We start from the raw sequence: 27,627 nt of genomic DNA, 5'->3' as shown, positions 1-27,627 counted from the left end.
GGGATTGCAAATACTACTTTGAATAGTTGAATACGTAGTTTTTGAGTTTTGCTCGTAAGGGAAACGGGAGAGGAGAAATTCCAAAAATCTGTAACACAGTTCTGAAGTGTTTAAGAATAACTACTGAAAGCTTGTATTAGATAGAGGGTGTCGTGTACTGTTAGGCTGAGTAGCACATGTGCTGAGCATCTTTGTTTGAATGTTTGTATAGTATCAGTCCTGCATTGACATGGCTCTTTGTCTTCACTAGAACATTTAGTGTTGATGAGATTTCACCAGTGCAAAAATCATCGTCTGTCACAGACTGATTTACATGTAAATAGTTCTCTCATGTATAAAGCTGCCTAAATTAATTTGATTTCACTGATACAGAGCTATCAGTTCCTCTACACACCAATATCAGTTGCCACCACAAAAACATAAGCTGCCCTCTTTAATGCTGGAGTCTTAAAACAAATGTTTCATTCAGGTTTACATCCCTGAACACAGTTCTGGAATCATGGCTGAGACCTGTAGAAAATTTCTCTGCCTTGGGTACAAACCATCTTCACTCAATGTACAACTAAATCATGTATGATGTTGCTTGTTTCCCATAATGTCTTCATATTCATACTGCACATCTGTGAGATCTGGTAAATTCTCTAGGAGCACAAAACCTCACCCTATAGAGAAGTTGTCAAATAGTACTGTGAGATTTAAAATAAATACCCATCTAATAATAGTGTCATTGTACTGGAAAAAACATTTAGAGCTGTGCTGCTGTATGGGTTAAACCTGGATGACAGCACAGTACCTACTGGGAGTGTTGTGTTGGCTTGTTCCTTCACTGTGCAATTTATGCCATTAACTTCAGTAATTAAAGCGAATTGAAACTTTTATTCTTGCAGGTTTTTCTTTTAAGGAAAATTTTTTAGGCCTGTTAGACCACACAGGGAGATTTATTGTATCTGGAAAGGAGCTACTTTGAAGGAAGAGCTTAACTTTACGCTATAACTCACTGTACTCTGGAGAGTAGTATCCAACCTTCCTCCCGTCCACTGAGAAAGTACCTCTTAGCAAAGTAGCTGTCAGTCTGTGTATGTGCATGGGAGACTTCTGAAAAGCACATGCTCATATTGCTGAGTTTTGGTTTGTGCTCTCACTACGGAGGTTTGGTCATGTCTGCGCCCACACCCTGTCTTGTTCAAAGGAAGTAGTAAGATGGCATCAGCAAAATCTATTTTCTGTATAGAACCACTGGCACAGCCTTCTGTTTTTATAGTTAACAAGAATTCCACGAGAAATAGGAAAGAGCTTTTTGTGTGTATACATGCAGCATAGTCAATGCATATATATTTTGCTGAAAAGTTTGTAAAATGCATCAGCAGTTGCTGGCCGCGCTAATGGTAAGAACTGTAACGTGAAAATAAATGAAAATCTGTTAAAATTACAGTTATGGTCTCAGCTGGGTAGCAGTAACATTGATAAGATGTTGCTTACCAAATAATCTGGATAGATAAGGCTGTAGGTTTACTCAAGTTTTATTTGGATTGTTTTTCTGAAAGCTGTCTGACAGAGCAGTGTTGGAAGCTGCTTGCTTCACAGCAGCCTAAGCCAATCTAATTGCTCTCTGCTTAACTCCGTCAGTAAAATGAGCAGCTCTCACTCTGAATAATCGACAGAATCTGCGAAAGAAGAAAAGGCAGCTTTTATACAGTCATTTTCCTGACCATAAATATTCTTTAAGATATGCCATTTTACATTTGAAATAAACTTTGCAGTGCTACTTATTCTGCAATGATTAAATCCAGATGTGTGTAAGAGGAGCATTCTAGTGAACCATATAAAGCTGTTCGTAGCTCAGAAAGCTTTTTCCATAACCAGCAGGTAATTTATCAATTTAAGAGAATGAAATGAAGGGTGAAGATAAACATTTTGTAGAACAAGAATTGAAAGAATACATCCAGTTAATTTGTTCTCTGCACTAGAATTAAAATGGATCATCTACATCTTTTTCAAGTGTAATTTAATTTGACCTATAACATCATAATGGAATTATTTAAATATTTGAGTGTCTTGTTTGAACTATTTTTTTCAGCAATCCCAAGGTAACTTTATTTTTCTTCTATAGTGACACTGCAGCGAAAGTAATGGTGGAACTACTGGGAAGTTACACAGAGGACAATGCTTCCCAGGCTAGAGTTGATGCTCACAGGTAATACTGACTTCCTGGTTTCCTTAAAAGTAGCTTTTTCTCAATTGCTAAGTTATGTTGATCACCTTACTGTTAAGAATATCGAATGGCCTGGCAGGCAAGGGCCCTGCCACAGCCTCTTTTCTGTAGCACAGCTGACTTGTCGTTTGTCTGGGCAGTCTACAGTAGGTTTGGTTGTTTCTAGGCAGAGTCAGGTTTACTCCTTTGTGCAAGTGTACAGATTTGTTTCTGGTTCCTGCTGAGAGAGATCAGCCTTGAAGAAGGACTTCGTTTACATCAACTGTGCAATCAAAATTTGAACCGGCATCCTTTATTTCTGCTATTTTACTTACTGATTGTTTGATACTCTAACTTTGAATGTGCTTTTCAAATAGCACTTTCTGTTCAAAAGAAATTCTTGCTCTCTTTTCTGTGAGCAAGTACTAAGGCTGTGAAATGCAGAGAAATAAAATACTTGTTGGACAAGCTGGAAGTAAACTGATTCTTAACAGTGTATTTTTTTTCCCCCCGTTGGCCCAAAATAGTAAAAGCTTGTATTTGGACATTCTACCTACCATGATTCTTCTTAGGAATTAAATTTTTTAGTAAGTCGTGTAGTTCTGCCAGGTGTGTACAACCAGTAGTTCTCAAGGGAGTTGTTTATACTTGAGTGTGGAGGAAAATCAGGATGACTCATTTTGAAAATTAAAAATGTGCATAAAATGAAAAGTTCATTGACTACCCTACAGCAATCTGAGGCCTTTTGCATCTGGAAGAACATGTCTTCCTGGGGTTTATCATACCGCTGCATCTGTGCAGACCGTAGGTGGTTCTGGGTGTATGTTATGTGGCAGGGTCGCAGTCTAGGCTATCAGAACAAGCGTGGCACTGAGTCTTCTAATGTGCCGCTGAACAAAGGCTTTCATCTAGAGTTCTAGAAACACTTTAGGTCTGTTTATAGTCTGGAGCAGCAACTGATAAATCATAGGCCTTGCAGTGTTTGGTATTGGAGTTTTCTCTGTTTTGTGTCATGTATTCAAGTATAATTAATCTTCCTAAACAACTTAATTCTATGAAATTTTAGGAGGACCGTAAAAATACCTCTAGGAATGAAGGCTGGGCTGGAAATAAATGCGTAGATGGAAACAGTAGAGTGATCTGTAGTCTTACCACCTGGCAAATGTTGTTTGTGGTACTGGGCAAATTACTGTTCCTTCTTTTTTCCATCTGTAAAATGAAGATTAAATTTGGAATGTGACTTAGCTTAAGAATAGTTGAAAACCCTTGGGTGTTTCCTAGAAAGCAAGGAACAACAAGTTGAGTTGCACTTAATCTTAAAAATGTTTATTGCTGTAAAAATAAGCACTTTCCTTTCCTAATTAGATGTATTGTACGAGCATTGAAGGATCCAAATACCTTTCTCTTTGATCATCTTCTTGCCTTAAAACCAGTCAAATTTTTGGAAGGAGAACTTATTCATGATGTAAGTAACCTTGTTTTTAGCAAGATGGTTTGATATCTGTAGAGTGCCTTGTTTTATTAGTGGGTTTTGAAATTCATTAGAATAGTTGCCTATGTCAGTAATAGTGAGCTGCAGTGTAGTATTTCTTTTAATGCTTTTAGAATTAAAAAAATTTAAAATATTACATGTGAAATGTTTCCCTTTAGAAGTTTCGGAAATTCAGGGTTAGAAATTCTGCCCTCATGTGAGTTCTGTAGCAAAACTGTCTTTCAGGTCTGAGAAGAGCAAGTAAGCTCAATACAGTCGCCATCAGCTACTGACAGAAGACAGAATTTTAGCTCTTAACAGTTTATTTTTCTGTTCAGTGCCAACAGTTTTCCTATATATCTATATCTATATCTGCCCAGTCTGCAGGGAGGGAAACAGGTAATATTTAAACTGTTCTTACATTTGTTTTCTGTCTTCTAGCTTTTGACAATATTTGTAAGTGCTAAACTAGCATCCTATGTCAAGTTTTATCAGAACAACAAAGACTTCATTGACTCCCTTGGTAAGTTTTCAGACCATTACATTTCTGACTATTTACATGGCTTAAGATATGGAAGCAGCAAAGTGCTTCAGTTTGAACCCATATATTGAAGCCAAGGAAATTTAATAAGAATTTTTAAGAATGGGTTAGCGTTTGTAGACTCCAACATCTACTAGATTGTAAATGGACCATCTAACTGGCTAGTTCTGCTAGGACAAGCTGTTTTCTGGGTCCTTGGAAGAGAACTCTTTTCTTTTAAACCTTTTGGGAGGGAAGATTTAATGCATTGATACTCCAGGCTAGGCCAGAGATCCCAGCTTCACTGGGTAAGCCAGCAGCTTGTATAAATGTTTTACAATTTTTCTTACAATTAATAACTTTATAACAACAAATATTTCTGAACAGTAAGATAAAACATGCAAATCGTGTGTGTGTGTGTGTGTGTGTGTGTGTGTGTGCTGATGCATTAGACCTAGCAAGCCACAGTCTGTCCCAGTTAATTTGTTTCATCACATGAAGCAATGTGATGGAATGTTAATGTCAGCACCCTCTTTATTTACACACTGTGGAAAAAAGGAGTAGTAATTAACACTTTGACACTCCCCCGTTGATGTGTAATTGACTGTTTCAAAGGAGCACTGGTTCATAAGCTATTGCATGCATTAAAATTACGGTTTTTTATATTCCAGCTTTTTAGGACAGGGGTCAGTGACAATGCAGAAATTGCTCAATGATGCAGATTTTTTTATTACTGCATTAAGGTTTTGACATATTGGTAATGAATAAATGTTTCCATAAAAATCAGATATTTTTTTTTTATAACTTTGATTTTGAAATGACACTTGAACACTGGCTGAATGCATTTGAGGAAAGGCATAGTTTTGCTAAAACAGAGTTTAGTGCAGCCTCTTAACACATGCATTATTTTGTTTAATGGAGTGTGGTATAATTCTGAGAATAATTACTCCCCAGACTTTAAAATGCTGGTACTTTGGGTATTAAAATGATGGAAATTTGTGTGGTTTTTTTTTTTTTTTTTTGTGAATAAAATTAGCAGCAAGTTTTTGGTAGTTTGTAAATGTGTATATGTGTCATGTATTTGAATATGAGCTGTGTAGACATCTTATATTTTTCTTTCTTAGGGGAAAGCGGTTTTGGTATTGTAATTATTTTTATGTATTGAAAGGGCTTATTTGTTAGTTATTTGTCCACAGAATTATTTGCTGAAAATGCTTTAATGCCAACATATGAATAAATTTATGGAAGATTACACACATATATAGTATTAATCTTAGAATATACAATAGTCATGACTTTTTTTGCTTTGCCTCCCTGTATCTGTGTTTACCTCTGAATATACAGAATGTGCATTTTCATTATATTTAGGATTTACATCATCTTAGTAAAATCCTTAAATATCTAACTGTTTTGAAAGATGGCCTTACTTCCAGTTGTCTTGATTTCTCATGGGCTTTATGGCATACTCAGAAAATTCTGACTGTCTCTGAGCAGTGGGCAAGGTAGAGATGTGAGGCAGCGCAGACAGGAATGCTCGGAACTTCTCTGAGTGTTTCAGCCATGCCTTTGATAAACAAGGGCAGTCAGGTATAGAAAACTATACAGTTATTAGATGAGGCATTCAGAAATTCTTCAGAAAACCTATGATCTGTTCCCAAAATTAAATAGATTTTTAATCATGCTTTAAGGATATTTTTTTTAATAACTTGCCATGGCATTGGGCTTTAACATAAAGGTTGTTAATAGGATTTCAGTGACAGTACAGCATCTGCTTTAGTTCTAACCTTCCTGAATCAGGACCAATTAAAACTAGTCTAGGAAAGCTGTGCAGTGAAGGCTCCTACAGGTGGCATCAGTTTGTTACAATTTGTTGTTTTATTAATGCTGACAATTAAAACCACCAGTAGCATTATCTGTGTCAACTGAATCGCCCTAACATGTTCACATTTAATCTGGTATTATCAGCAGTCTTTTTCGGAAAGTTAATCAGCATCTCATTTGCATTTGTTAATTAGGGTTAATGTGTGCTAATTGATTTTTTGATGCTTGTAGAGTTCCATTAAACCCAGTTAGGTATAGTTGCTGGTGCTCCTCATTCGTATGAATTATGGTGATCGCATTTTTGTTGAATCAGTGCCAAATAGGGAGCCTGCATCATAATTACAGGTAATTAACACAACATGATGTCGTGCACTAATGTGCTTTCCTATTAGTGTATAGATGTTATAAATTTCAAATTTAAATATTTACTGCAGCAATGCGAATGTTTATAATGTCATTCCAAACCAAAATGATTGACATTCATTTTAAAGAAACTTCCACCGAAATCTCAGTTGGTACCTCACAGAACTCAGATTAAGAAGTGCTGTGGTTCATCTGAATGCCTTGACTTTGTTGTCCTAGGCTTTTTTCCAGGAAGACAGTCTGTGATTTAGATGTGTGAGCCCTTGGCTCAGTTCCTCATGTTGCTTTTCATACAATCATGTAAAAGATCTAACTTCTAGTAGCTGTTCCTCTGTTCTTGAAGAGCACTTTTTTGCCAGGCTAGATGCTCTACAGGTGACTTACGATGGTTTTTGCTGTGGTATAGAGAGTAACAAAGATGTTACATTGCTAAACCATTACTGAGAGGTTTATTTTCAAGCCAATACATGACAATGAGCACGGAGGCTGTACAGTTTTGACATGACCAGTCATGTATTTTCCATTTGTTGTTGCATTGTTCTTCCAGATGATAGAACTGAAAAATCCACTTACACCCTCACCACCTAAAATTCTGTTAAGGTGATGTTTTTAGACTGTTTCAAAAAATTTCTGTGCTTCACTTTTATAGAGATGTATTATTACCTTCTACTGACAATGACCGAGTCTTGATGAATTCACAACTAAACTAGCTCCTGTAGTAAAATACAAGGAAGATGCAGGAATTAATGTTTGCCTCAAAAAATCATTGATAAGGACAGGTGGAATATTTTCTTTGTGACATAAATTTTAAATTACTGGAGGCATATATAGTAAAAATAACATGAAAACCAAAACTGAATTATAATTCACGTCCATAAACTATCAACACTTTTAAACAGGCTTGTTGCACGAACACAATATGGCAAAAATGAGGCTACTTACTTTCATGGGAATGGCTGTGGAGAATAAAGAAATATCATTTGATACAATGCAACAGGAACTTCAGATTGGAGCTGATGATGTAGAAGCATTCGTTATTGATGGTAAGAACTGTGGTACCATACTTTAAACAATGCTAATGAGCAATATCATTTATAGTCTTCTAGGCTAGTGTTAAATATTCAGAAAAATATCAATTTTTAATTTCAGTGTTTGTTATGAGATACAGCTGCAAAACTTCATGCTTAAAGATGTGCTTAACTGTTGTCTTTTTAAACAGATATTTTCAGTGACAGGAACTGTATTTTATGTAATTCTTTATAGAACTAATAAATTGTTTGCAGGTTTAATTTGTCGTCTGGTTTTGTTTGCTGTCATTAAAACAGGATGTGTTTGTAGGGGGGAGAAGTTCATAAAAACTGTACAGGATATTGCTTTAATAGATTGGCACCAAACAATAGGATTCATGCATGACCTTCATCTTGTTACATCATTTTGCTTTTCTGCCTGCTAGACTGTTAAAACCAATATTAAGTGAACTGCTGTGGTTTTATGTTAGTATTAATCTAATTTTGAACAGTTTTTATACAGTTTAATTCCTTTGCACTATCTTGAAAATACTGCTTAAAATAGCTTTTTTTTTTTTTTGCAGCTGTAAAGACAAAGATGGTGTATTGCAAAATAGATCAGACACAGAGGAAAGTAGTTGTCAGGTAAGACTTCATTTCATTCTTCATAGCATTTTGCAGAACTTAGTGTGTTCTAATTATTTCACTTACATTTGTAGAATATTCTAACTAGAAGCAAGGTATTGTTCCTATCAGTTGCTGGTAGTTAAATAGTTGCTATTTATCATAATTTTATTAAAGCTCACACTGAATGTGATTAGCTTATTTAATGAAAGAGTCCTATTTTCCAGCACATTTCATTTAATGACCTAATAGTGACAAGAATACTAATGACTGTTGTTGCTTTAAATATTTGGGAAGGCTACAGAATTCTCTTCACTGGTAAAGTGTGGTCCTTTATATAGAGAGAATAAAAATTTTCTTATTCACTTGTGTGCGTAAAGTAATGCTAAGAAAAAGGAATTAGGTGAGCATGACATCTAGTAATCATCTTCCAATTTTGTTTTACTTCTCTAGTCACAGCACACATCGGACTTTTGGAAAGCAGCAATGGCAGCAATTGTATGACACTCTAAACACCTGGAAACAAAATTTAAATCAAGTGAAAAACAGTCTCCTCAGTCTCTCAGACACTTAAAGAAATTTTTTGACAATAAAGTCACTACAGATTAAATTTATTGAAAACTTTGATAATTTGTGAATGTTTCCAAAATGTATGCAATTGGTTTAAAGAAGCTAAATATTCTAAATTGCGACATGGAAAAAGCAATAAAACAACATCAGAAAATATCTTCTGTTGATTTTCTTACATAATTAGCAACAAAGAGTGGCAATATTGGTTATGCTGCTTTTGTCCTTGTTTACAGTGTGAGGATCTTTCTTTGCAAGAGGTGGGGGGAGGAAGGGAGGGAGATCAGAAAAATGATAATGCAAGTAATTGTAAAGTGAGAGAATTTCCCTTAGACCCTAAGGGAGGAAAAATGTGAACCAGTTAGAAGTGAAGCTTTTTCAAGCAAGATCCTGCTGCCTTAATCTCTGTAAATCGTACCTGATGCTTTAGTGTTGAAAGAGATCTTATTGATACAGAATCAACTACAACAGATACATTTACTGCCCAATTATTTAAAAGTAAGCAAAAGGTTTTCCTGTTCTTCTGCCACTTGGAACTGGTGTAAGTTGTTGTAAATATTTGTAGAAACTCTTGTATTTTGAAACAGTTGCAGCTGATTTTGCCTGAAACTGACTGAGACACCAAAATGAAGTGAGCAGGAGAAGGGAACTCTTAAGTATCCATTTAATTTTAATCAGTAGATAATAAAACATTAGTGAACTTTTAAACTTCAGGCAAAGCCCATAAGAACTTGCATATCTGATTGCAGAAACAGAGAACTAACATTATTAGTAGGGATAGTATCAATTTTTGAACATACAAAAAGTATATGCTGTATTAAACATGAAAGCATGGTGCATATATACCATATTCTGTAGGAATACCTCTACACATCTGATTTACATGACTTATCTGTGCCTAAAAGACATGCTTTTTATCTCCTGCCACTGATCTTCACTGGCTTTCTTCATACTTTCTTTTTCTTGCTGAATGAAATCTCTCCAAATTCAGGAATTTCTCAATTTCTTCTATTTGGTTTTGTATAATGACGTTATGAATAGAAGAGCTGTCCTCATCTCTGAGTGCACTTTCACTTCTCGTTGGAGTTACAGTCATGTGAGAAGACTTCTGCTCGTGCTGTAAAGCAGTAAATCTTTCTTTCTCCTGACAGAATACAAATTTAGCAGTTAATAATCCAGAGAAATTCAAGTACAAAGGTACAAATTGTTGGATTCTGCTGAGCATTAAGCAAGCAAGGAAAAAGAAATGTGAACAGAAAGATAAGGCAATTGGAGAAGATGCATTTAATTTGAAGTGCTTGCTTCAACTTTAATTTAGAAAACTTGATATTGACAAATATACTTTTATAAACCAAACCTTAACATAAGACTTAGTACAGAAGACTATGATTAAAAAAACCCAGCTTTGTACTAGAATGCAGATTAGCAAAATAAATAGTTTCATTAAACAGTTTAATGTTGCAATTGACATTTCTATTGCTATGCAAGCATTTGATTAACAAAACCCAAAATCATGAGGTTTATAGTGTTAACTCCCTCTCCGCTTCACTGTATAGATTAGAAAGCAAACATCATTAACGAATACAAGGTCTTGTAATAGGTTGCTTTTTACGTTAAAAGATCTTTTTGTTCTTTGACTAGTTTTAATTACTATTTGATTGAGACTTCATATCTGTCCAACTCAAACGCATATGGCAACACAGCTTTCTGCTTGATGAGTTCTCCACACAAGTAATCGGACATTGCATTGAGCACAGGTGCACAACAAAGCCACGTTACACAGAGCCAGGGATCTGCAATGTGACATCTCATACTTCGGTTGCATGCTAGGGTAATTCTCTTACAGGGAGTGCAAGATGAAGCCTTCCCCATCTGCTCAATTATTTTTTAATATTAGGCAACTGTGCCCCAACCAGCTGTAAGACACAAAGTGGTTATCAGGCCTGCCGTTATTTTAGCATGTGAATTTTGTGCTATAACTTTCCTTCCCCAGTGCCTAAGCCTGTCCTGAAGTTTGAAATATAAAGATACACTTCATGCAGATTGTTCACTGAGCCTGTTGCATCTGTAACAGCATTACTGCCATGCAGCTGAAGATGCTGATACTTCAGGTCAGTAATGACTGTAATCTTCATTTCACTGAGGAAGTAAGTTCTTCACCTGAGCAGTAAAATTTTCGACCTGTTAATTCTAGTGGCTGTATATGTCCACTAGAGGCCATATACATACACACTGTCTTTCCCAAGGCCTCAGAAAGAAACGGATCATACTTCCTTGCAAGCCACTAGTCAGAATCTATGGAATAGCACATGGGGCTGCATCTGTCCCATCCTACTAATTTAAGAGAAAAATTCATATAGGTCTTTCATGTGTAGAAGTGAAATTTTCCAGTGAAATAAAGCCATGCCATGTTACTTGGATTTTACTGAAGCCAAGTGTTGATATATTACATAACTGCAGTTACTTCTCCAAAGAGGTCTAGAGTATTTCAATACAGTTCAGTGACAGTAGGTTTAGAATAAAGCTTAAAAAAAAAATTCACCTCAGCATTTTCACAATAAAATACAAGTAAAATGTGTCTTAATGCCAGTGCTGAGTAATATGCAACCTGTAGGGGACATGTGCATAAAAACACATAGTATAACTGCGTGGTTAGGAACTGAGCTGAGGATGCTTATTCATCCTTTCCTTGGTACTCAGGCATGTTCAGACCAATGTTTAAAAAATTCTTCATATTTTTACTAGAATTTTAAGTGCACCTGTAGCATTTCTTCTTAATTTTTATCACTTTTTAGAGTACTATACTTTGGCTGAATGAGATTACCCAAATTGTAGAAGGCGTAAATCTGCTCTAGTTATAACTGTACATGTTATCAAAACAAATAAACTGAGCAGCTAAAAAGACTGCTGAGCCTATTTTTAATCTCCCAGCAGCTTTTTCGTATCAGTCATAAAAATGACAAATTTGAGGACAGAAGGTATTAGAATGACACCAACACAGAAGGGAGGGAGGAGTCTGCAATATCCCAGGCTGAGATTTCATAGATTAAGTATTTGGAAAATAATCTAAGATCAAAACAGCAAGACACTGTTCTTGTCCAGCTCAGCTTTTACTTAGCCAGCATGTAAGAGCTTTAGTTTGGAGGTGACAACGTAGATATAACCACAATCGAATAATGAAATACAGACTTTCATTAGCTGTAGACTAGGTATTTTAGTTCACTCAGTTCCTGGCTCCACCTCAGTGAGAAAAAGCAAGAGAGACGAAGTAAATGCCACCACTATGGTGAAAAACCCACCTCACTGTCATTCCCAAGTAGAGGCATGTTAGGAAAGTTGAGTAATTTAAAACATCAGTCTTTACTTCTGAATTTCTTAGAATGTGAGTGCTAATGGTGTTGAGAGCTGATGAAGTCCCCTCAAGTCAGCCAGCTCTGTCACTTGAAAGCACAACACAGCCTGACCTCAAACCTCATCCAAAGAAGAGAGCCATAACTACCTCAGAAATACCTCTAGAACCTCGTCTAAAAAGGAATGCCAACTGCAGTTGTAAATTACTGTATCACTCTTGAATAGTACGTTTAGCATTAGGTAGGTCAAATCCTAATGCAGCAATTAGAGCTGTCCAAGCTCCACAGTGTAACAGATCTGAAAATGCAGTGTGAGACATTGCTAGTGCCATCCTGAATGAAGTTGTCTTACAGGGAAACAATAGGTTTCTTTTTAATTCTCTGCTTTTACACATGTTTGTGTAATGTCATCCTACTAAATAATAAATATAACTCTAAATACGACATCACATAACTGCAGCACAGATAAACAGTCTCTAATTCATAGATATGCTGAATATTTAGTCTTTCACAGATTCTTTTAAATAATGTGTCAAGTAATAAAGGAATCAATGTTTTTATACTTTCATGTACTACTTTTTTTTTTTTTTTTTTAGGTGATGATTTTTATTAGGGTACACAATGAATGAACTACCCTCTTCCTCCCTTCCCAAACAGACTGGCTAGCATCTGTTTGATTCATATGCTGTGACTTTTTCCTGCTGCTTTCTATCAACCTTAATTGTGAAAAATGGTGCCTTGTTGCCCTTTTGATATTATTTTGGAGATTGACTCAGTCTTAAAGTATCCAGATGTGTACAGTTGTACAAATATCTATGGAATTAGCTCACTGAGGTCTGGTCCGCAATATTTTTAATTGACTTACATGTTCTATGGGAAAAGAAGAATCATAAAAAGTCTTTGCTACAGCATTCCGGTCTTCACTAGGGTCTCCCTGGGGGTCTTGGTGGATACTAGAGGTATTCAATGTGTTGGCAGTTCTGTTAAAACTGGTAGAACCTGATTGACAACAAGGAAATGATAACAACTGCAATTTAGTCTCTAGGCACTAATTGTAAAGTAACTAAACTTCTGGTTTACCTCAGATCTTAAAAAATGAAGTATTTTTGTTTTAAATCGCTGAATGTTGTGGGCTTTTCCCTTTTCATTTTTTTCTTTCACATACTTCTGCATCTATATGGTATGTTTCTACTTTGATTTAAAAAGTTTTCTGTATTATTTTTTCATATTAACAACAAAATTGTGATTTATAGAAAATGTATGTATTCTGAATATTATATTTTTTTCAAACAGTATTATTTTAAGACTCACCTTCTGATAACGATAATAAAATACGTAATTACTGCCATCCTGACATCATATTCTAGGGTGACTTATAATAAAAAGACATTCTAAACACATAGGTTATAGTCCACGAACATTTTAAATAAGGAGTCTTTCTGTAAATGACTATAACTAGTGTTTCAGGAAATCAGGCTATAGCTAGGTACTAACGGTGGGAAGGGCAGATAAGTAAATTAATCATAGCAGAGTATAAGGCTCCAATCCTTCAGTGGCTTTGTGCACTGCTAGTAGACTGTTGAAACCAGTATCAAGTTCCTTGCAAGATCAAAACATAAGTGTACTTTCACAATACTCATAATACCAGCAGTAGCTGTTTTGTCGCTACACAGATGCCTGTCGATCACTGCTACAATGGTACAATCTTTGTTTTGCTACAAAAATACATGTTTTATAACAGTTAATTAAGAATACTGTCATTTTCTCTTGGGAGGAAGATATTTATGAGTTAGTGTTAAGAATTCGCCAGGAAGATCTTGCACATTCCCAGTTCATTCCTCCATTTATTGATGTGGAATGGCTGCTCTCTGGGAACCAGAGTTGTATAAATAGTAAAATGCATTCTGGTTAGGCAGTAAAAGGAATTTCCTCAGATAGGCTTACTAAACACTTTTACCAATACTGTTCACTTTTAGGTTTCCCATATGATTAAACTGTGCTGCAGTAAGTAAGTAAAAATAAAAATTTAGGGACACTGTCCACATAGATTCCACTCCAGGTTTGCCATTTGGGAAAATATCTGGAAAGAACAGAAAAAAACAACCACAATAAATCCTGAAAGTTGCAGTGCTGAGTACTGCAATGATTTGGGTACCCAGACAGTAAGGTTCTCTAGTCTCCAAAAGAGGTGCAGGATTCCAAGAGGTCAGCCAGCTAAGTAGGGACCTATCTAAATTAGGCAGTATGATGAGAGCGAAAGGCACATCTGGGACCCAGACCAAGATCCTACCTGTGAATTTTTGCTAGAATTCATGAGGTCTGGTGACTGTACTGGTCACTAGACAACATATTTGGGGACCTAGAGTTATATTAAAATCCCTACCAACTCCCTTGGATGAACCTCTCAAGAGTCACTTAGAATCACAGTACTTTGCATACAGAAATGTTTCTGACAAGAAAAGGAGGAACACATGGAAGAACTTCAGATAGTGCTGTCTGTTCTTACAGAAAAGATACATGCAGAACATCACCTTACTACGCATTCATTTTCTTGAAACAGGTATCAAAATTCATGTTATTAAAAAAAAATAACATACCATCCGAGATCAGGATTCTGCTACCTTGCCACCACCACTGTTGTTTTAGGGACAACGACTTTCTGAAACTGAACTTCAAAAAACTGTGCATCTGTACACAAATACACATAGGCAAGAGACCAAGTACAGAAACAAAATTACCTGTAAACCTAAGTTCAAAACACCAGAACAATATAAAGAAACAAGACTGCTGGTTTTCAGTCTCCCTGCCACTAGCTGAAAAACTAAGGGGCAGGACTCCATTCTGCTCTTTGTATGTGTAAGGGACAAAGCTCAAAACACTACATCAACAAAACCTCAAATAGACACAAACACCCTATAGTGCGGATCTAGCTCTTTTGAAAAACATCTAAGCACCCAAAGCTCCATTTTTCTACAAAAGCAGGGGCTTTTGTTTCTTCCAAAGCCTAAAAGATCATCTCCTTTTTAAGCTTACAGCATGCATTTAGACTCTGCATACAAGCCTTATTTTGAGAAAGGAAGGCACCACCTCTACTATCTTTTACTCTGTCCAGTTTCTGAAGTAGAGGAACATCTGTAAACGGAGTCAGTTTACTGTGGAAATAGAGATGATGCTTTTATATGGTAAAAGACTGAGTTTAGAAATGGCACTTTTAGTAAATAAATATGAGGTAATCTAGCAGCTAATTTTATTGCAAAACAAATCTAAACCACAGTTTTTTCCCGCATTTTCAGTAGTGATTTAGGAACATGGAATAAAGTTCATATTCACTGTTTTGCAGATGCAAAATATTGCTCAGCAAACAATCACCCAAGTGCCAAGAGTAGGAGATGAAAAAGCTCCTTGAGCACTCTTAACAGGTGGGCGTGTTTTCCAACTTCTCCCTTCACACATTAAACACATTCAGATGGTTTTAAGTGTACAAAAATGTACAATTAATTAAAAAAAAAAGTAAAGTTTCTCTAAGCCTCATTTCAGGACACATCTGTGTTACCATATAACTGTCAGGTTTATGTTTTTCTAATGCTACGCTAAACTTAGATGCAGAAATTTTATATTTTGATGGTTTTTCTACATATATTCGTACATGCTTCAAAATATAAAGGCTTATTTTTCTTACCAAGTCCTGTTTCTCTTCTGTCAACATTTTCACTGAGATTTTGACACTGTGCTTTTGAAGTAATCTTTGTGTTTTCCACTGAGCATGGTAGTTTCTCTTTCAAAAGGGAAGGTTCCTTGGAAGCTGAAGTCCATGTACTTTGACCTCTCTTTTGATTTACTCTTGAACAAGAACTGGGGTCTAAAAAGTTTAAGTATACTGGCGTTTTCTCAGCTTTTTTATCTGAGGTTGAAAGATCAAAGGATGACCTTCCACTTATGTTTACTAAATTTCCAGATGTTCTCATGGGTAAAGAGCATGATTTTTTCAGGTGACCCTCAGCAAACTTCCTTCCTGGAACTGTACTATTCAGTGAATCTTTTTTCTCTTTTAACAATGTGTTATTTGTTGAATTATTAATCTCCAGGGAATATCCATTTTTGATGGAGTGTATCTGAATATCATCATTAACTTTTTTACATGGAATTCGTTTGTCTGTACTAACTCTATGTGTTGGGGGTTTTTTATGAGCAATTATTTCAAGACCGTCAGCCTTCACTGGAGATACGGCTTCAGCATTCAAAGTACATGTATTTGTAGCATTCCCTGGTTGTTCAGTACTGTCTTGTTCAGGTTGCTTGCTGCTCATGTCACCCACATATATTCTTCTGTCTATTTTGAGGGGGCATAAATTGAAAGTACCTGAGAGAGACATATTAGCGCTGTGTGCTTTTGTGGCATCATCACTGCTTCCATTACCGCAATAAAGGGTTGGCGGATTCTGAGCAGCAGTTGCTGGAACACCAGTACTCCGCAGCACATCATCTTTGTTTATGTTTCTGGCACTGTCATTGTAACTTCTGTCTTCCGCATCTATGTGTGTCTGTTTAAAAGGAAGTTTATCTCTATTTAAACCACTCAGATTTAGCAAGTTTTTTTCTGGTTTATGTAGTCCATTGCCTATGTAATTGTCACTGTCCTGCTGGGTACGTTTTTGGTACTCCATTTGAGAATTTTCTTTAACATAAGATAGGATGCCAAGACTTAATTCCTTTGCTTGCTCATTATCTGTACTTCTCTCACACCCAGCACTCTTAGTGCAAAGAACCACTTCAGACTTGGGTTTGGGTGCTTCAGGTGTAAGGACACTTGTGTTGCGTTGTATGGTATTTGATTTTTTATCTGCCTTAGTACAGACTGATTCATCTGTAGTATTGCCCAACCCTTGCTTGCTAGAGTTGGTCTCCTGACTTCCATTTTTCTTGTAGGCACCTACGGTGTCAGTACTGTCCGAAAAGATCTTTCCTGTTTGTGTGTGGCACGCTGTCCATGGCTCAGTGCTGTCCTGCAGCTTTTGTTCTAAATATGCATTGTTTTCATCCAGTAACATTCTAGGTGCTGCTCCTAGATTTTCTGCTTCTTTGCACTCAGTGACATGTATTTCTGAGGTCCGTCCTTGGGTAATTAAATCAGTATCTGTGCAGAGGGTATTTCTGGGAGAAGCCTCCCTTTGCTTTTCTTCATAAGGGCTAGCAACATTAATTTCATCCTTAAAACTGTTTTCAAGAACTTGTAAATCTGTTAGAGTAAGTGTATTCTCTAGTTAGTGATAGATAACCTAGAGGTTAAATAATGCTTTATTTTTACAGTTTAAACTTTCCAAAGGGATGGACTCAAGATTAGTATCAATACTGATTTTTCTTATCTTACATTACACACACAAGTCTATCAAAAAGTTACAAAAGGTAAGCATTACATTATAGTAACTTGCAAATTATTTATTAACTGTTCAAACAGAAAATATGTTAACATTCTGTCGATTTTAGATATGGCTTACAGTTAAAATATTTCCCAACTGATATCCATCAGCCTTATTAATGAAAGGGGTCTTCATTATGAAATTATAACACATATTTAATCAACCATTGTGTATCTACATAAAAGTTTAAGCCACTGGTTACTACTGCAATTGTATTTGTCTTTATTTTTGAAAGTGGCAGTTTTAGCTAAAGGGATAACAACAAAACTGTTTAAGGGACTGTGTTTCTACCAAAAAGAATACACTGTGACTTGATGGTAGTGGGCCAGTGAGGAATAGCAGGCATTTCAAGATCAGAAAGGTGTTTTCTGAAAGATACACTTGAAGGCTGCGAGCACTGATCCTTTAAAGCGGTCATTTTGCAGTTAATAAGCTTTTAAATTTCCACTTCTCTTTGCTACACTTTAGATACTGAGCATTAGAGTACATTTCCTGGAGGTGGCTTCAAAAAATTACTTACAGGAGTTACAAAATGCTTTGTATAGAAAAGTATTATGATTATCCACATGAACAGACCTTCATTGTCCTGTGCAGTGCAATCGCTTTCTTTCTACCTTAATTGTTTTATGGGAAAGGGCAAGTCCTTGGTTTTGCTTCTGAACGCTTCTATACACATTATAGTTCTTCCTAACCCCTATTCACTACTTGAACTGGCATGCAGAAAGAGTATTGCAACAGCACGAGGGCTTACAGCACATGGATCTTAATGTCCTAGGGCAGCCACTGGAAATACTGTGCTTTCGTTCAGAGCTTTGGGAAATTATCATAGTTTACCACTTCTGAATTGTACTGTTAGTACAAAAACATTTAATTCAGGATTCAAGCATTGTCTTATATACTGTATCTAAGACATTTATCCTTTCTTCAACAATATTAACTTATCTGTATTATCCATGTAATGTTATTACTTTGTTCTATCTGCAGTTCCTCAGTGCTTGAAGAGTAGTCCATTGTGGTTTTTACTTCAGTTTCTTCCTCATGTTCAGAATTACCATCTTTTCTTATTACAGGTTGCATACATTCATTTCCTTTCTGAATAGTTTGTATGTCACTGTCTTTTGAATGTTCTTGACCACTCTAGCACAAGGAGGAACAGAAGATGATATAATGCAGTCACTGATTTAAAGTTCAGGACTTAGATTTTAAATTATTTTTACCATTCTGATTAGAAAACAAAGACTATTCACCTGAAGTATATAAAGTTAATGTAAATGGAGAAAAAAAAGCAGACTAAGACCCTAGAAGAGTACGAAATAAATTATACCCTGCTATATTACAGTCTGCAGAGAAACATTATACGGATTGACAGAATTTCTCAGAGGAAGGAATATGTGTTGTACATGTGCTGACTGGATCCCTCCCTCTGCTGCCTAAATCAGTGACCTGCTCAGTAATTACATGTGGAAAAAAACCCTGCATTGATCACTATTTAAACACATGTGCATACAGACACATATTAACACTAGGGTTTTTTCTAACAAACCACCTAGGATTTTAAACTTCATTTCATAGGCAAATAAGGCTTATGAATTTGCAATTCCTGTCAGTCAGCTTCTCATTCCCTCCCAGGTGGCTTTTTAACCTAAATTTGAGTCAAATTCAACAGGAGTAGAATCCTGAAAGATGCATCTACTTAAACTTAAGTCACTGGTCTACCACAGCTGTATTTGTCTTTATTTTTGAAAGTTGCATTTGATAAGGGTCTGTGAAAACTAGGAGCTGAACAGTGAAGAAACACCCTAATAAAACCCAACCAGAAAAAGGAAAAGAAGATGCATCCTTTATTATCATCAACTGTTTGGCAGCTGAAGGCAGGAGGAGCACGTGCTGGCTCTTGCCCTAAAGATAGGATATAAAAGCAGGTAAGCATGAGAGGGAGCAGGGGTATTGCTTAGTCCATAAAAGAAGCGAGAAAAAGCCATAGATACTTGGGTGACCAGAGGTGTTGCAAAAGGAAGACTGGGATGTGGGAGGGAGTTACAAGCGCTGTGCTTGGGCATCATATGTGTGGGGAGGACAGAATATATTGCGAAATGGAGGGAGACACGTAGACAACACTGGTAAAAAAGGGAATTATTGCCATGGTGGCATAGTAGATGATGTAGAATACAAATCTGCAGGAAACAATTTTCTACGGGTCTCAAAAACATTTTGACGCTCCCAGCTTTGCTGATTTGGGGGAGGGAGGAGTCATGGTGAATGGAGGAGGCTCCAAAAAATAGTCTTCCTCTGCCAAATACTCTGCCTTCAATTTGAAGTTTCAATTGATATTTTTTTCCTCTTTTCCTCATGTTTGATTCGCATTTTCCCTGTCATTCTGATTTGGAAATTGTAAATACTGCATCTTTCTTGTTTTCTAAATTTTTAATTAGTTAGGTTTTCTTCTTGGCTATATACACCATTGGCATCACATTTTCAAGATTTTCTTTTCAAATACAAATACTAGAAATTTTCTTTGATTAAATCTGTAATTCTTTTATCATCTCTTGCTTCTAGGAGCTGTGCCAAACACCACAATAGAACTGTGCATGTGACTCTCTTGTACAGGTATAAACCAGCTACTACAGTGGAACTTACCACATTTGCTGGTAGGGGCTGAACTGCCGAAGGCATCTGAAACAAACATGATAAAGTGTCTTAGAAAGGGAGAAATGTTACATGATTCCCTTCCAGATTTTCAGGTGGTTGAATAAACCCAGTTTCCATTAACTTCAAATGGCTGTTCAGCCTTCAAAAATAGGTCCAAGATGCATAAACTAAAATGCCTACATACCAAAACTATTAAACCTCGATTTTATTTTTTTCCTTGTGATTTAGTAAAGTCTAACTAAGATTAGATACATACACCTAAGATGACCCTTCAGAGTATTTCACACTATGAAAATCAAAACCTTCTCAAAACCAGATCTCCCTGTATGTATACACACAAAAGAACTGCAAGAACCCATTGCTAGGTATAGTCCACTGATGGTTACACAGCTGTATTACAAATTATATTAAACTAAATGTGAAGCGTGGTAAAGTTAAGCTAAATTGCAGTTTGAGTCTGTAATCAGGTCTGACATTGCACCTTTCTTTTAAAAAAGACCTTTTGTTTATTTACTATCCACAGGTGATCAGTATGAAGTTTACATATATTTTAAGTTTCATGCCCCACAAATCATCACAGGGATTTCAGATTACACTAGGTGTAAAAATAAATATATGCATATTTCCTTGCAACACTTGGAGCCTCAGTCAAGATCTAAATCATAGCAAACACCTCACCCTTTTATGTTTTACTAGACGCTGACTCATTACTGATACAAGGTGAAATTCCACAAATTAGAACAATCAATATGATCTGCTGCAGCTCCTGTAATTTCTTGGCAGTGTTCCACTGGAGATTTGACTCAGCCTAACCTACCTAGCTTTTGAAATCTCATGATCATACAACACAAAGGGGTATGGCAATTTGCCATAAGATAGTGTAAGGTATATATTTAGAAGACATCTCAGACTTTTTTGCATTTATGAGCATATAGTTTAAGCTTATATACTTTCAAACACCTAGGGTTATCTTAGTAAACACAAGTACTGTTTATCATGAATGACTCATTGTGTGCATTGATTCAGCATCCTAAACATAATTCTATTTCATTTTCATTCAAAGAAACAATGATTTTTAAAAGTTACACAATTTGCATTATACCCTGTAGAATTTGTACAGCTTTGGCACAATGAGCACTCGTTTCCAGTCTAACTACCAACAGGTATGTACATGTATATATTCATATATATTTGTATTTGTATGGTTTTGAGCTATAAAAACATACACATATTGTGAAGAAATTAAGTTCTTCCAAGTTCCAAAATATTATGGTTTGTCATTTTACTGACAATTCATAGACTAGTTCTAAAAAAAACAAAAAACAAAAAAACAAACCCACAAACCTGTCTTTACAGTTCTAGTGTCTTCCTATTTTCCTAAGTGAAAACAAAATCATATACATGCAAAATGAGTCTTCCCTTCTTTGAAGGATGAATCATTTGGATGTAAAAACTAATGGAAAAAAATTATATAACCAATACTCAGCTGAACAACAGAATACACTGAATGCACAGGGGAAGTTTTCCTTATGGTTTATGACACTTCCAATTTTTTTCAGTCATACAAAAGACTGAAATACAAGTTTTCAATCCAGCTTAAGTAAGGGATAACACATAGCTGCAGGGCTACATGCGCTTCCTTTTGCTCCACAAGACCATCTTCATGTGCTGAACCACTTGTTGACTTCTCGTATGTGCTCTAAATATAGAGCTGAACATGGAGTTCATTCACCCAGCAATGCAAGCTCAATTCTTGTTCAGCCTGCGCTGCATAAAACAGTTTTTTACCTCCAGCATTCATTACTTGTTGAGCTTGCTATGCCTTTAATGATTCTTAAAGACACTAAGTGAAATAAAGGTTAGGGCTTTTTTTAACTAAAACTGAAGAATTTTAGATAATCTCTATGTTGATAAAATGAATCTGATCTGTCCCATGTTACAGAGGCTGAAATTAGTTCATATATATATAAGTATAAGTCAAGGGGCCTGCCACAGTATTTGAAAAACACACATGCAAAATGTTTGTGAAATAGGATTTAGTAAAGATAAATTATTTACAACAACTGCTATTTATTATGTATAAATTTGTTAATGATGTAATATCTCAAGTTTCTATGATATAAGCACCCTTCTGGATTAAAGAGGAACATTCTCTGAGTACAGTAAGTTTTAAATGGGAATGTGGATCATTGATTAGATCAGATAAATTTTTAGGTGTAGCAGTGCCAAAGGAAAATCAGTGGACATGACAGACAGATTAGAAAAACTGTCATGTCTATCACACTCTAATATTTTTACAAGAAATAGAAAGTACTGCAGCCATTGGAAACACTTACCTGCAGATTTTCCACTTGCTCAGAATGCTGATTTCCCTGAGGAGGATGATAATCTTCAAGATTTCTATGAACTCCTTTAAGGCAATTCAGCTCATTTTTAATAGTGTCTATTTCTCTTCTCATGTTTTCCTCCTGTAATAATTGAGGGTACTCAGAGTTACACAAACACAGATCTTTACTGCACGTTCAAATTTGTAAAACTGTATTTTACAGGGGTATTGACAGCAAATTTAAGCAAATCCTTAAAAGAAAGTATAGATGCTAAGGAATTTCTTTGTACAAAGTAAGATAATTTTGAGCTCTTTCATTCGAACCAAAATTTTAATCACATTTCCATTACAGATGATATGTTCTGTTAATTGAGTCTTGTTCAACAGATGATATGTTCTATTAATTGAGGTTTTTTCACCATTTACTTCAAGTAGCAATGCTCAAAAAAGTGAGATTTGCATTTGTAGGTTTCTTCCTTTTTGGCTCAAAGATAAACATGCTACTCCACATTCATTCTCTACCTACATTGCCAAGAAATTACAAGAGCAAATAATTTTCTTGGCACCTTAGTTCTGCAAATAGCCTCAAGTATCCAATGCTTCTTCAGTGAGTATGTAACAAATTTTTGTACTTAAAACAAAAAGGATGGTCAAAAATTCAAGTTGTTAAAAGAACAGAAGGGCAAATTTACAGAAATACCTTAATTTAATTTACAAATATTTCCAGAGCGGTGTATAATGTTAACATCATCCATGATGATGCTATACTTTAAGATGTTAAGAGATCGAATTTCTAGTTGGCCATAGCAGAAATATGGAGAAGAAAGAAAAAAAAGGAAAAAAAAAAATAAATAATCTTTTAAAGAATGTTGCAAACATTCCTGACAAATAAGCAGGGCCAATTCCCCTATCTATACAGGAAATGATGGTGTAAGACTCTCCTAGGAATCAGAGATCGAATCTTCTCAGAGCAGTTCAGATATTTTGTAGTCTCATGGTTGCAGTCACCTCCACAGTAGCTGCACCAAAAGAGTTAGCCTTACACAACAGAATTACAAGGATAACTTTGCATTATTTCCCTACAGCCTCCCTAAGATCTATCTACTAAATTCAAACCTTTCTGGCAGTAGGTGCCAATTACATAGAAATAAAAAAGATAGACTATTAAGCAAATGCTGCTTAGAGTCCAGTTTCCGCACACTAAACGGATCTTGTCTTATTGAAGAAGTATTAATCTTTCTTGTAATTTATTATTGCAGATGATTTTTACAGCTACAATATTTTGCTGATTATTTTGGATTAAATAATTACTGAAATATTCTTTAAAACTAATCAAGTAGTAGAAAGAATGGCAAATACTGAAGACAAAATATGTTTTAGGTGTACACAGAGATGAATTTACTGAGAGGACGTACAGGTTTTTAACTTTTCTTATCCTCTTTCATCCCGCAGTCCACATTAAATAATTCCTGTCAAGTCAGGATGTCTGCTTTACTGCAAAGCCTTCAGTATCTCTACCTGATTTAGTTGGAGGTTGCTTTTTTTTTTTCTGGGCATGTGGCCCTTCAGAAGTACCTTTAGTCTGTGTCACTTCAGTCTATGTGGGTTTACCTTCACTTTTTACTGTATGACATTTTAATGACAGTTTTTTCAGAGTACAAGAGTGCAGCCTAGAAATGCTGGTATTCTCTGGATAAGTTGTGTGAAAAATTGCTTATTTCCTGAAGAATACATAAAATTCAATGTCAATTAAAAACTATATCCGCTTCCATGTCTAGGTGATGGCAGGTGTGTAATTCTGGAATATTTAAGTGGTAAATGCAAGGTAACACCTAATACCTTGGGGCTCTTGCTTTACAAAACTGCAGGAAGTACACTGACCTTTTAGAGCACAGCAGTCAGCATTTCTCCTAAATCTACCTTTTAAAAATATTCATTTCTAGAAGAGTCTGCATTACTGGAAAAGAAATTGGTTGTTTTTATTGTATTATATCTGCAGTATTTTCTTGGCTTTTAGGAATTACTTAAAATGCTTGATGACTATTTCAAAATCTTTTTAATACTCTAACATTTAATTTAATAAACCTACATCTTTTTTCCAAGTTCTTAGTGCCTTCTCATGCTCATTCTGAAGATTAAGGAACTTTTCTTCATTTTCCTTTGCCTTCTCCCTTTGCAGCTCATTATCTCTTTCAAGGGTCTGCAATAAAATTAATTATCCAAAAAATAATCAATACCACATTAATGAATTTTGATGTGTTTTATGTTGCTTGGACCTTTGCTTCTAACATGCTGGAAGTGCCATACAGATCAGTGATAATGTGCTATCTCAACAATAATTTTCATAAATTAACAGAAAGGTGCTTATAGTTTAGCTAACAGGAAACAGGGGGAGGTTATGAAAAAAGAAATGGCTATAAAAGGGTATAAAAACACTTGCCATTATTCAGTTTCACTGCATAAGTTTTAATGTGCTGAAAAAGTAATATAAAGTCCAGAGATGAGAAATATGAAATGCAGCACGATCTAGGCCCATTGTACTTAAAGAAAAAACTACTGTATACTCAAATAAAATATTTTTATTTTTCTGACCAGTTTTTCTATTCTAAATTGTTTATTAACGTATCTTATAAATTGTATAAACTTTAAATTCTAAAACATATCTACTGGAACATGAAGTATACATCTGATTAACCTTTAATTTATTTTTATTAGATCACTGGAGTGCATTAAAGTAACAGTAATATTAAGTTTTATACTATCATAATTGTACTGGCAACATTTTTGGGTTAACTCAGCTTTACCGTGCTAAACTAAAGCAGCATTGTGTAAATCAACAGTAACTTCACATACATCTCAGGTACTGCTGGAATTTTTATCCTATCACATTTTTATAGCAAACAGTACAGACTTACTGCATCCATTATCTACTATATAGATGACAGAAATATATTTGACAATGTAAACATAACTTTGATGCATGTAACTACATGACCAGCTATGTATTTATGATTCTTCTGGGCTTCTTTGAAAGTCCACTTGAAAAGTGTTAAGTTATGGAGGCAATGCTCCAAAGCAATTCTTTTTTACTTAATCTTTTCACTAAAACTGAGTCTACTTCTCGATTCACTTAGCATCAGTTTTAAAATGCCTCCATTCATTTAGCTACACTATTAATACAAATATATTTTACAGATATTAACTGCAGGAAAATTCAGACTACCTTGCATTTTTATACACATGGAAAAAGTTGTGTGTAAGAATATAATGAATCTTCTCTGACAGCTTATCTAATTAGAAAGATGGGAAAATTCACAACAATACCTCATCTGAATCATCACGCTGACGTAGCACCTTTCATCCAGTTCTATAAACTAGGAGTACAAGACCTGCTGCCTTTGACAAACCTGCTCTAACCCCATGGATGCTTTTACTTGCCTCTCAGATGCAACCTCCTCTGAGATGGAACATAATAGTTATTTGCAGCATAGCTCTTAGGGCGAAGAATCAGGAGTAGGAGATGAACAGAACTGATCCTATGTTAAAGGCAATTGTACAGAGAGGGGAATACCTGAGTTCCTTGCATTCTTAATATTCTGTCATCTGTTAAAGAACTATAACTTGTTTTTCTGAACTCATAAGGATATTGGTATTCTAGAACTAAGTGTACATAGACAGAATGAGAAAGGACAGTGTGATCCTTCTTGACTGTTACCTTGCAAGTTTAAGTATTCAGTCATCTCAAGCCCCAAAATAAACAGCAATATTTTGTGAGTATAGGAATACAGGTATTTCCATGGGACTGTACAACCACTCCTTCCATTTTTCTATCATTCTGATTAAACTCTTTTTCTTGATGAGCAAGTTCCACAAATTTGACAAGGATATAGGACAGAGCATAAGAGTAATACAGAACCTTCAGACCCCGTTCATCATACTGTGGTTCTAGAATCCATAAAGACAACAACAATAGCTCTCAAGTTGGCAGGAAAGGGGGTAGACCCTTCAAGTTACATATTCAGCTCCCTATTTTATAAGTTCCCTTTATTGCTTTAAAAAACTGACACTGCAAAATAAGAAGTGAATGTTGTCTCATTCCCTGGAATATCCTGGTAATTGCATCAAACTGTCAGGCAAACGACTAGCAATAAAAAGCAACAACTACTTTATTTACGACTACCATTTAAACAGAAAGACAGACATTTCTGACAAATCAAAATAACCCAGGAGTTCATATGGAAAGAACAAGCACGTGTGACATTCACTTTTAATATACCATTGTATTTACATCATGCTGTTTAAGGGAATTGCTGCATTTTATGCAAGTATTTGTTGGGTTTACAAAAAAATCCATCCATTAAAATATCTAGCCATTTTTATGTTTCCAGGTGTGATGTCTTGAAAGTTTATACCTCATAATGTGTCTATATAAATTTTAGGAGTCCTTTAATTCCCATTTTCAAGTGAAAACCTCTTGGTTTTGAGAATGCACAGAACGCTCTCATAAAACCCAATGGAGATCAAATCTTAGCTGATCTTAAGTGCCACAGTGAAGACTACGGAGGAATATTTACATCAAACTAAGTATTGAGGACTCCCTGTATAGTCAACTGAGCTTTCAAAGGTTGAATCAAGAGCCTCTTATTAGTTACTCATGTCCTGCACACCACTTAAATCTAAAGTATTTATGCCTGCCAGAAACTGCCTCTGAAACTATACTGAAGCTTTTATGACTAGACAGAGTTTGTCCTGTAGTAAGAAAACCAGAAAACATTAATACCTTCCTAATGTCTAATATAAACAGGACCCAAATCAAAGCATGTTCTCTAATCAGAATTAGTATAATTGCATCAGAAATCAATTACTGGCCTGTACAGGCCACAAAACCAAGACTTGGACTCAATTCATACCTTAACAACAAGAAAGCAAACTCTTCTTGTAGACATTTATGCAGAGTCTTCAAAGATAAGATTCACAGATACCATTCACAGTTCTAGCTGGAACTTTAAGGCATACTATAAACTTTATCTGAGATGGGAAACAATAGCTTCTTCTTGGTTCTAGAGAACTCCAAGATCAAAGAATTTTAAGTCATGAAAATCCAACAGTAGACTCATATATACAGGAACCTAAACATCTGAAATCAGTGGCTTTGTCTTCCAGTCACTACAGCTTTATCCAGTACTACAAGTCAGGTACTTTAATTCCTACTGAAATTTTAGCTGGCTTCTGATGGAGAATATCATTCATCTTTAACCTTACTTGTTTCATCAAAATGCAAAATTCATACATTGTGGCAGAAGGCAAACTGATTACATCTA

General features: G+C 35.6%; 2 protein-coding genes across 2 annotated transcripts in view; one reads left to right on the top strand and one right to left on the bottom strand.

Annotated features, from left to right (window-relative positions):
* The window catches only part of EIF3M (eukaryotic translation initiation factor 3 subunit M), a 14,756-nt gene extending 6,033 nt beyond the window's left edge, over positions 1-8,723 (top strand). The window contains exons 5-10 of the mRNA XM_026850674.1: positions 2,111-2,194; positions 3,557-3,656; positions 4,104-4,185; positions 7,266-7,409; positions 7,958-8,018; positions 8,451-8,723. Of these exons, the coding sequence (XP_026706475.1) occupies positions 2,111-2,194; positions 3,557-3,656; positions 4,104-4,185; positions 7,266-7,409; positions 7,958-8,018; positions 8,451-8,571 (592 nt within the window). The 3' untranslated portion in view covers positions 8,572-8,723. The remainder of the gene's footprint in view (positions 1-2,110; positions 2,195-3,556; positions 3,657-4,103; positions 4,186-7,265; positions 7,410-7,957; positions 8,019-8,450) is intronic.
* A 107-nt stretch (positions 8,724-8,830) lies between these two features.
* The window catches only part of CCDC73 (coiled-coil domain containing 73), a 97,117-nt gene continuing 78,320 nt past the window's right edge, over positions 8,831-27,627 (bottom strand). Inside the window, exons 16-22 of the mRNA XM_026850671.1 lie at positions 24,396-24,506; positions 22,317-22,448; positions 19,969-20,004; positions 18,300-18,468; positions 15,594-17,150; positions 12,780-12,913; positions 8,831-9,708 (exon numbers count right to left, since the gene is read on the bottom strand). Of these exons, the coding sequence (XP_026706472.1) occupies positions 9,499-9,708; positions 12,780-12,913; positions 15,594-17,150; positions 18,300-18,468; positions 19,969-20,004; positions 22,317-22,448; positions 24,396-24,506 (2,349 nt within the window). The 3' untranslated portion in view covers positions 8,831-9,498. The remainder of the gene's footprint in view (positions 9,709-12,779; positions 12,914-15,593; positions 17,151-18,299; positions 18,469-19,968; positions 20,005-22,316; positions 22,449-24,395; positions 24,507-27,627) is intronic.

Source organism: Athene cunicularia (assembly GCF_003259725.1).
Source record: "Athene cunicularia isolate RWA chromosome 5 unlocalized genomic scaffold, athCun1 chr5_part3, whole genome shotgun sequence".
Classification (NCBI taxonomy): domain Eukaryota; kingdom Metazoa; phylum Chordata; class Aves; order Strigiformes; family Strigidae; genus Athene; species Athene cunicularia.
Note: the sequence above shows the minus strand (reverse complement) of the source record. Positions and strands in the feature narration are given on the sequence as shown.